Below are 9256 nucleotides of genomic sequence, written 5' to 3'. Positions count from 1 at the left end.
AATGCTACAAATCACTCTTGTATTGATTATTATTATTAAATTTTGATCAAATAATAATTTTAAAAGCCACTTCATTTTTAAAAGAACACAAGAATTACCCCTTAAACTGCCTGCACTTAACAATTGTCATTCAAGGTTAGGATCACGTAAAGAGCTACAAGCTTAGCATCATCCAATATACCATCAGCTTACATCATAAAATGTTGCTACTTTCGTTTGCGATCATCACAAAATACAAACTAGCATTTTCAACAGCTTTCCTCTCATTTTCCCTAAGTTTAGAGAATCAAACTACTTTTTACCTTCCTATTCAAATTCACTCTACAATAGCTTACCTTTATAATTCCCTATAACATTAAAATACTATTTGTTTTACTTTTGTTTTGTTTTTATATTCATTTATTTTGCATAGGAAAATGTGAGGATGAAAGTGAATGTTATTTTATGATGATAATAAACCATGTGGATTGCTACAATTGAACCCAATGTAGCAATCCTAATGAATAGGGAAGATACAGGAAAACTGTTGTAGGTGAGTTTTTGTAATTTTTTTGAGATTTTTCCTGTGTAAGGAAGGGAAGCATATTTAGGGTAGCTGCTACTCGGAATGCTCAAATTACTATTGTGGCATTAATACTAGGCCTCTAGAAGCAATCAAGGATCGATCAGAAGCACCATGATGGTTTTTCAGCACTAAAATTCAAGAATTGCCTCAAAATCTACAACTGTCAAATTTACACAACACATGATTTAGTATAATCGGAGGCAAATAGGTTTAAATCTCAAAGGCACTGGTGTTTCGAATTTACAGTTTTGACAAGTTTTTTTTCACCTCTGCTCCTGCCAACTTTATGGACAACAGATGCAACTTTTACAATTATGTTCCTCTTATGACTGTAACGCGAGGAGTGAAAAGAAGAATCTCACTCAATCATAACAAGATGAACACTTGAGCTTAATTTTCCATGCTACATGCCATACCCAGTGATGGCATGGGGGTTAACTTGCCCTACATTCATGTCCTGGGATTTCATCTTAGCGTCCCCCCAAATCAAAGACGCAGTGGTTGAGTCTAAGTTCAGCATCCTTTTCTTCCCTCCACTAGGAGATCCTTCCAGAGGCAATCCTCCGGGCCTCTCGTGTGATGTTAGGCAGCTTTCAGTGGAACAGTCAGCCCTTTGGGGGTGGAGTCCAGGTGGAACTTCTTCTTCCACTCCAGTCACCTGATTGGAATGCAATGAGTAGAAGCCAAGTGGGTCAAGGGAGGAACTTCTCACTGTCTTATTTACCGATCCATGACACCTTTGGTCTTCGGTGTCAATAACTGCACCTCCAATAAATTGATCAGCAAGCATCTTACAAGCTCTCTCAAGCATGGCAATATATCTACGCTCTGCTTCCTGTCGAATCTGCAAGTGCTTCTCAGCCTACACAACGGTGGTAGGAAGATCAGCTAGCTAGATCATCAACCCAGACCTCTACTCTGAAGAATGCCCACAAGAATAGGGAGTTGAACATTTTCAACTCCCAATTACATTCTCAAGGAAGTTCTTTAAGCTTTGTGCAAGGCAATAGTCACCAAGCCAGCCAATAAAATACATAAAGGTTACTTATCAAAAAATAAAATAAAATACATAAAGGTCAGAGTTATCAGTTATTCATTCCATATTCAAAGAAAATACTCAGGTTATCTAACCAAATCCACTGCCACAAACTCACGACTGAGGCATACTATTCATGAAAACATCCAACAACTCATGAAAAAGAAACGTACCTCGACTTGCAGATGTAATTTACTTTGCACTTCCATCTGTGCTCTCAACGCCTCCTTGACTTCATAACCACTGAAAATGACATTTATTACATTTAGTAATTTGGTAATTTTTAAGTATCATAAGAGCTCAGAAGAAAGCATGAAAATTCTTACTCATTATCAGAAGTTGGCAAGTTCGGGGAAGAATTACCAGTACCAGGGCTTTCTAAAAGGTATGAAGCAGGCATCCCTTCAATAAAGTGCCCAAAGAAATCAGTTTAATCATTGAGATCCTAATCGCATAATTTAACAGAGATGTACTCAAACATAACTTTCTTTCGTTTTCTGTTGGTGTTTTTTGCAATATCTACACCAACCCTCGTGTTTAGCACCACCATTGAGTTTGAAACCCTGAGTGAGATCAATGGACTTCTCAATTGAAGTATCCCCTATATGGATAATACACAATTCAGTTGATCTTTCTTTTTATTTTTAGGGAAAAATCCACTTTACACACTTGAAGTTTCAGGAATTTTTCAATTTGAACCCCAAAGTTTAAAAATTGGCAGTGTACCCTCCTAATGTTTCAAAAAATTTCAATTTAAACATTCTGTTACTAATTTTCGTCAAATTGAACAGAAATCTATGAAATTATGTAATTACCCTCAGGCTTTTTTTTAAAAAAAATTCCGTCCAATTTAACGGAAATTAGTAACGAAAGGTTTAAACTGAAAATTTTTGAAATATTAGGGGGGTACATTGCCAATTTTTAAACTTTAGGGTTTAAATTGAAAAACTCCTGAAACTTTAAGGGGTAAAGTGGATTTTCCCCTTATTTTTAATATTTTCTTCTTTTTCCTTCTTCTCTCGGAAGTTCAAATATGATTAAATGCTAGCGTATAGTTAATTTTTTCTTGACTAGACAAGTCAATTAGCCAGATTTATCTCTTTCTGCCCACACACACGCACAGCAAGAGAGAGAGAGAGAGAGAGAGAACACCTAAGCGTTCTTAAATAGAAACTCTGAACTGAAATTGGAAGATATCAAACATTGTTCATCATGGCAAAACTCTAGGGTCTACATCACATGACTGAAAGGAGAGAAAGTTCTAGCAAACCTACCATCCCTGGATGCATCGCCCATATCCTTTCCTGATTGCTTACCTAGCCTGTACTTCTGTATGCAGAAAGATACATCATACATCAATAAAAAGTCCTTAAAATTTTTCACTTTCACAAGAAGCACATACCGCTGAATTTTCAACATCAAATCACAACAATAGTCCAATAATAAAAGAAACCTGGAGATGACTCTTTAGATGGAAAAGAGTCAGTCCCTTCACATTCATTGTCCGCATGATGGCCTTTGGTGTAGCTTCTGCAAACAATTTTAATGCCCTCATAAGCATCCTAATTGATGATAATCCAAAGATATGAGATTCCCAACAAGTCAGTCAAGACTTATAAAGTAGTTCTTAGTAGGCTGGTAAGCAAACAAGCAACTTGTGGGCAACCGAAATTCAGCTCATGACTAAGCTTTATAAAACTTGTACACAAGGCTAACCATGCTGAGCTCAAGCCTCAGTTATCTAAAATCTTCCATTAAGTTGCCAATTTAAGTTGCAAAGTCAGCTAACATGCTGCTGAGTAGGATTTAATAAATCAAACCAGGAAAACTGTGAAAATCAAACCATATAATACAGGAATACTATATAACTTAAAATGCGTTCACTTTCTTAATCAAACATGAGAGACTGTAAGGACCCAACAATATAATACTGGATTATATAACTTTAAATGTGTTCCCTCTATACTCTTTACTTTTTTCCCAAGAAGCAAATAAGGAGGAATAAGAGAATAAATGCACATAAAGGAGAAGGTGAGCTTCCAGAGAATAACTAATGTCCCCAGTTCCCTACAACACAACAAAACAGGTGAAAAGCCCATCTCTAAGAGCACTAACAGCAATTTCTCTTTCAATTTTCTCTAAATTTAGGGAACCAAATTACTTTTTGTTCCTTATCCAAATGCATTCCACAATAGCTTTCCTTAATCTTTTCTTATACCATTAAAGTATTATTTTTTACTTTTTCTTTAGTTTTATTTTTTTTTCATTTTATCTCTTTCTCTCTACTCCGTCTTCATCTGCAAGCACATGGCTCTATTCCCTAATTAACATACAACACAGCTTCACCATTAACAGAGTTACAGAAAGCACCACCACCCAAGCGTTGCTGAAAAAGAAGAGCAGGTCGGCCTACAAGAAGCTGGCACTGCAGCGCCACCCAACCTCCGTCACCCAAAGCTAGAAACAAAAGAAAACTCAAAGCAAGAACCTTTGTCCACCGTCCCCAACCTTTACCACCCAAAACAAGAACCAAAAGAACACTCGATACAAATTCTCATCAAACACCATTCAGACATCATCCCTGAAATCAAAAACAAGCCACACAAAGTTCGCACTAATTTGACCCATCTACCGAAATCAAAAACCCCAGAAACTTCCAACATCAATTGACCCTAAAATCACAACTCTAAAAATAATCAAGCTACCCAAAATTACAATCAAATAAAATAAAAACAATGATAGATTGACTGGATGCTCTCCAATACACCTCAACCTCACTGTAGAAGAACAAAAAACTCAACAATTAAACCAAACAAAACCAACATCAGAACCACCAATTGCATATTAATTCAAAAAAACAATGAGGACTTGGTACATGTCAAGAGCGTTGAGGTGGCTCTTGCAAGCAAGAGCAGAGCCTGAGCCCGCTGGAGAGACAGCATTTTGGAGAGGGCACTTGGGTTGGAGGAGCAAGTGGGCCTCCATTTCCTCTATGCCGGCCAAGGTTCGGTTCACTGACTCCATTATCGAGTCTGGTACCACCGTGTTTTCTCTTCCGCCAAACACCTCTCTGTCGGACAAAGGTATAGAGAGGCGTGAGAGGAGAGAGAGAGAATGTTATTTTTTGTCAATATAATAATGCATTGGATAGTTACAGAACTACCCAATGCATTGGGTAGCACTGTAGGAAGATATAGGGAAGCTGTTGTGTGTGGCTTTTTGTGGTTTTTTTTTTTTAAGATTTTCCTTATATAAAGAGAAGGGAATGAGTTATTGGGCATCTATTGATAATGCTCTAAGCATTAGTTGTAGACCCGCTTATTGGGTTGACCCAAATTGGCCGACCCAAACCGACAGGGTTTGAGCAGGTAAACCCACCCACCCTATGATCAGTGGGGGGAAAAAAAGTTTTGAATATGTCAGGTCAGGTCTTGGTAAACCCAACATATCCGACCCGACCCGACTATTTATTATATATATATATATATATATATATATATAACTCAAGTTAAAAACCCTAACTAATCCTACTTTATTTTCTTCTTAGACTCACATGTTCTTCCTCAACCACCACTTACACTTCTCCCTCTCTCCCCCACTCTAGTGCACCGTTTTGGTGTTTTCTCCACACACAACAAACTGTTTTGGCGTTCCCTCCACACACGACGCACTACTTCTATGTTTCCTCCACACACGGTGTCTCCTCCATGTCTCCAATAAAAGAACTGTTTATCAAACACATTCACTGTCGGGCTGGTCAGTCAGTTTGGTTGGGTAACCTAACCCCCTTGGTTTGGTTTGGCCGTCGGTGTGAGCTGAGCATCGATCTGAGGGGATTGGTTGCTCAGCCCTAATCGGTTGTCACCCCAACCAACCATAGTTACAAACAACAAAACAATAGAACCTTTATGATCCCTACAAAGATCTTCTATTGTTATCAAAGTTCAGCCATCACACTAAAGACAACTTTCTCTGCCAAGAGGAACCTCAAGACTAGGAGATATCTAATATCACAAAGATCTTCTATTGTTATCAAAGTTCAGCCATCACACTAAAGACAACTTTCTCTGCCAAGAGGAACCTCAAGACTAGGAGATATCTAATATCACAAAGATCTTCTATTGTTATCAAAGTTCAGCCATCACACTAAAGACAATTTTCTCTGCCAAGAGGAACCTAAAGACTAGGAGATATCTAATATCACAAAAGTGTTTGGTAAAACAACATTCTTTCTCTCTCTCTCTCTCTCTTGATAAGCCATAAAATATTACTAAAATGCAGGAAAAAAAAAAAAAAGAAGAGAGAAAGGGTGCAACATAGGCACCCCAAACTATGATAATATTAAGAAGAAAAAAAGAAAAAAAGAAAGTAAAGGTGCAACACAGAAATATAGAAGTACAAAAGGAGAACGCGAAAAACAACTGAAAATTTTATCTGACAGTTTATTGCATTCAAAGTGTCGACAAGGCGGAGAGAAGCAAGCTAATTCTTCTAGAGAACCACCCTAGTGAAGATCTTAAGAAAATAGCTTTAGCTAATGGACACAAAGTTAAGTCCCTTATTCTCCTCATCGATCAAGTAATTCTAAATACTCATCTCACATCCCACTCCCATACTACTAGGTCGATGTGACAGTCTCATCAACCATTGGATTTTTTCATTTTTTAAACAAAGGTTGATTCAGGAGCTAATGGACATTGTCACATTAGCCTGGTGGTATGAGAGTGAGATGGAAGATGAGTGCGTAACATAACTCAATCAACAATCTAAAGATAATAAAAAGTAATAAAGTACCAATCATGAGGAAGGAACCTCTAACTAAACCTTGTCGCGCACACTAATATTTTTGTAGATACTATTCAAGAAATAATGTTTTAGATGACTCTAGTTTGTGACAAACTTTCTGATGCAACATCTCGAAGAACTCATAGGCGGCATGCCTCATTATACAAACTAGCTTATAACCCGCGCTATGAGCGAAATTCTTAATTAGAATTTAATTTTAAAATTTGAACACATCATTTTTCATTATAAGTTAAAAAGACATATAAAAATGTATCTCACCTGTTTAAAATAAATAAATTAATTAATTAATTAATTAAATTAAATTAAATTAAATCTTTGTTCCTATAAGTATATATGATTTAAAATGAATAGTATAAAGAAAAAAAATTTGCAAGAAGAATACATGGATTATAATATAGTTAACGTAATTAATGACACTAATTAATGACTAATTTTTTAAGAAAAAGCCAGTTATATATATATATGACGTCCTTTTTTTTTTTCTTTTTTTTTTGAGAATTCTAAATGTATTAATATACATATTAAATTGACTAAACGCATTAATACATAATAATATGATTTATATTATTTGTTTCCTTATTTGATTCGGACATTAATATTACTTAATTTATTGAATAATTTATATAAGGAAAACTCTTGAAATATAATCAATGCAATTAATGACATTAATTAATGATCGGTTTTTTCTTAAAAAAAATTGGTTTTCGGTTCAAAAATTATGCCTTAAAAAACTGGTTTAGTCTTTAAAAAAAATGGGCTCACGCCACATGTTGCAATTCTAGACTACTTCTAAAGAGTGATTCAGCTTTTATATATATATATATATATATATATATATATATATATGATGTCCCTACTGTCTTATGCAGGTTATGTAAAACGATGGATCCACTGATACTAAGATGTTGTCAAAACTTGTGTTCCCATATTGCGGCTTAGAGCTTGAAACAAGAATTGATGTATACTGCACACTTTCAGTACTCCACTAGAATTTCACTGCATCCTTCTCTACTGATGGAATGATTAAAACCTCTAATTGCAGCAACAGAATCCTTTCTTAGTTCACTCAACATTATGGTAGCACAAGCAAGCTTTCACTTCTAGGCGGCAGCAGGCACCCAAGTGTGATTGCAAGATGTGGCTACAAAAGCAAGACTTGACTTAAGCTCAGAACCAAGCATGCCTGACTTCTCCAATATCTAACGCAGCTTCCTTGTAGATGATAGACATAGTTTACCTTTATATTCCGACCATAAGAGAACAATTCACTTGTTATATGGTTTTGGGGTGTTGGAAGACAACTCTTAATACATTATGAGTTGTGCAATACTTCTATAGCGTTCCCCAGGGCCAGATATCACTCGTCTCTTGCTACAACAAGCCACAAAACTAATTTTTAGGGGAACACTGCAGTAATTTAAGATTGGTGCTATAAATAATAGAAGATGAAAAATTAGATAGATACTTACAACAGAAAGAGAAGTCAGGAAAAGCATAAAAAGTTAGCCACTTCAATCCTAGTCCCTAACAAAAATGCTATATGCAAAGGGCCAGAAACCCATCCCCTCAAAAAGAGCAGCATAAGCACAGCAATAAGGAAAGCATGCACAGAGTTAACATCTGCATAACTATTAAGACTACAAAGTCCCAAAAGAAGGTTGAATTAACAAGGACAATGCATTTTTTTTTGTTTTCTGGTGGGCAACAAACCAAAAGCCCAGTGCTTCAATTTACAAAAAGACCACACCTTGGGTTTTGGGAGATTAGCCCAGTGCTTCATTTTACAAAAAGAACATAGCTTTGGGTTTGGGGAGATTACAGTTATACAGTTATGGCGACGATTATAAATTTGAAAAAAATAAAAGAAGAAAGAAATATTAATTGACAAAAGCAAGAGAGAATTAAGAGAAGGAAAGTAAATACTGACTAGAGGCGCCACCAAGCTGAGTGACAGCATCAACGAAACGTTCGTGAAGGTCGGCAGTCCAACGGAGGCGAGGTTTAGGATCGGAGGTCAAAACAAGGCATGGGTCGGGCCTACCAGCAGCACCCTGCAATGGGATGTCTTCCTGAGCAACTATGCCACCTTCGTGGTGGGGCTGAATCATTCTTGGGTACATTTTCTTCTCCCTCTTCTATATCTAAAACCCCCAAATTCCCAGAAAGAAACAAGCAGCCGAAGAAGAGAAGCACATCTCAGCACGGTAAATAAACAGCTAGGGTAAATAAAAATAATAGAGTAAATGAGTAATATCATAAGGACCTGTTTAAGGGTGAAAAGGGCAAAATGGAAATAGAAGTGAAAAAGAATAAGGCCGTACCAGTACTACCACTGGCATCGGCTTTTCGGGATTTTGTGTTTTTTCGCGCTCATCGTCTTCTCACTGAGATTTGTCATTTTGTTGGGGGCAATGGAGCCGCTGTACTCTTCCCAATATTTCTTATTTTCCCTCCATAAAAATTGAGGTAAATGGGGCTAAAAAGATAAATACACCGATGAATTGGAGTCTTCTGAATTCTGATGTTTATTTTAAAATTTAAAGCTACGAAATAAATATACAACTTGTATTAAAAATATACACCTAAACGAAACAGCACTCCCTCTCATTCACTTAAATTATACCAAAACTACCTCCACCAGCGACTTCCCAACTGGTTGTGCTGCCAACAGCGTCATTAGCCATTTCGGCTTCATGCCATCAATGGGCTAACGCTAAGGGTGTCAACTCGGTCTAATTTTTTGGTTTTTGGCTAAAATTGAGACCGGAATCAAGGTACCTTGATTTTTGAATTTGAAAAATCGGAACCAGAAATTGGGTCCCGGTTTTTACCCGGTCCGGTAACCGGTT

At 36.7% G+C, this 9256-nt stretch overlaps 1 protein-coding gene across 4 annotated transcripts; it reads right to left on the bottom strand.

Moving 5' to 3' along the window:
- Positions 1-661: 661 nt before the first annotated feature.
- On the bottom strand, positions 662-8807 carry LOC132172762 (protein PHR1-LIKE 3-like). Of its 4 annotated transcripts, none has more exons than XM_059584329.1 (7): positions 8729-8807; positions 8335-8548; positions 3055-3131; positions 2876-2930; positions 1928-2003; positions 1775-1844; positions 662-1427 (listed from the first exon to the last, which is right to left on the bottom strand). In XM_059584329.1, exons 2-7 carry the CDS (start codon positions 8525-8527, stop codon positions 969-971), a joined length of 930 nt encoding a protein of 309 aa, XP_059440312.1. In that variant the 5' UTR covers positions 8528-8548; positions 8729-8807; the 3' UTR covers positions 662-968. The 4 variants fall into 4 exon arrangements, with proteins under 4 accessions (XP_059440312.1, XP_059440313.1, XP_059440311.1 ...); XM_059584330.1 differs by lacking the exon at positions 8729-8807 and having other exon boundaries at positions 662-1223; positions 1290-1427; positions 8335-8631; XM_059584328.1 differs by lacking the exon at positions 8729-8807 and having other exon boundaries at positions 8335-8629.
- Positions 8808-9256: the final 449 nt, after the last annotated feature.

Source organism: Corylus avellana, chromosome ca2, assembly GCF_901000735.1.
Source record: "Corylus avellana chromosome ca2, CavTom2PMs-1.0".
Lineage (NCBI taxonomy): Eukaryota > Viridiplantae > Streptophyta > Magnoliopsida > Fagales > Betulaceae > Corylus > Corylus avellana.
This window is presented reverse-complemented; position numbering and strand designations above follow the sequence as displayed.

Excerpts from the sequence above, each read along its gene's own strand:
- LOC132172762 (XM_059584329.1), bottom strand. The coding sequence starts at position 8,527 with ATGTACCCAAGAATGATTCAGCCCCACCACGAAGGTGGCATAGTTGCT. Across the intron at positions 2,931-3,054 it reads ATCTAAAGAGTCATCTCCAG|AAGTACAGGCTAGGTAAGCA; the intron begins GTTTCTTTTATT and ends TTCTGCATACAG. Across the intron at positions 1,428-1,774 it reads AATTACATCTGCAAGTCGAG|GCTGAGAAGCACTTGCAGAT; the intron begins GTACGTTTCTTT and ends ACCGTTGTGTAG.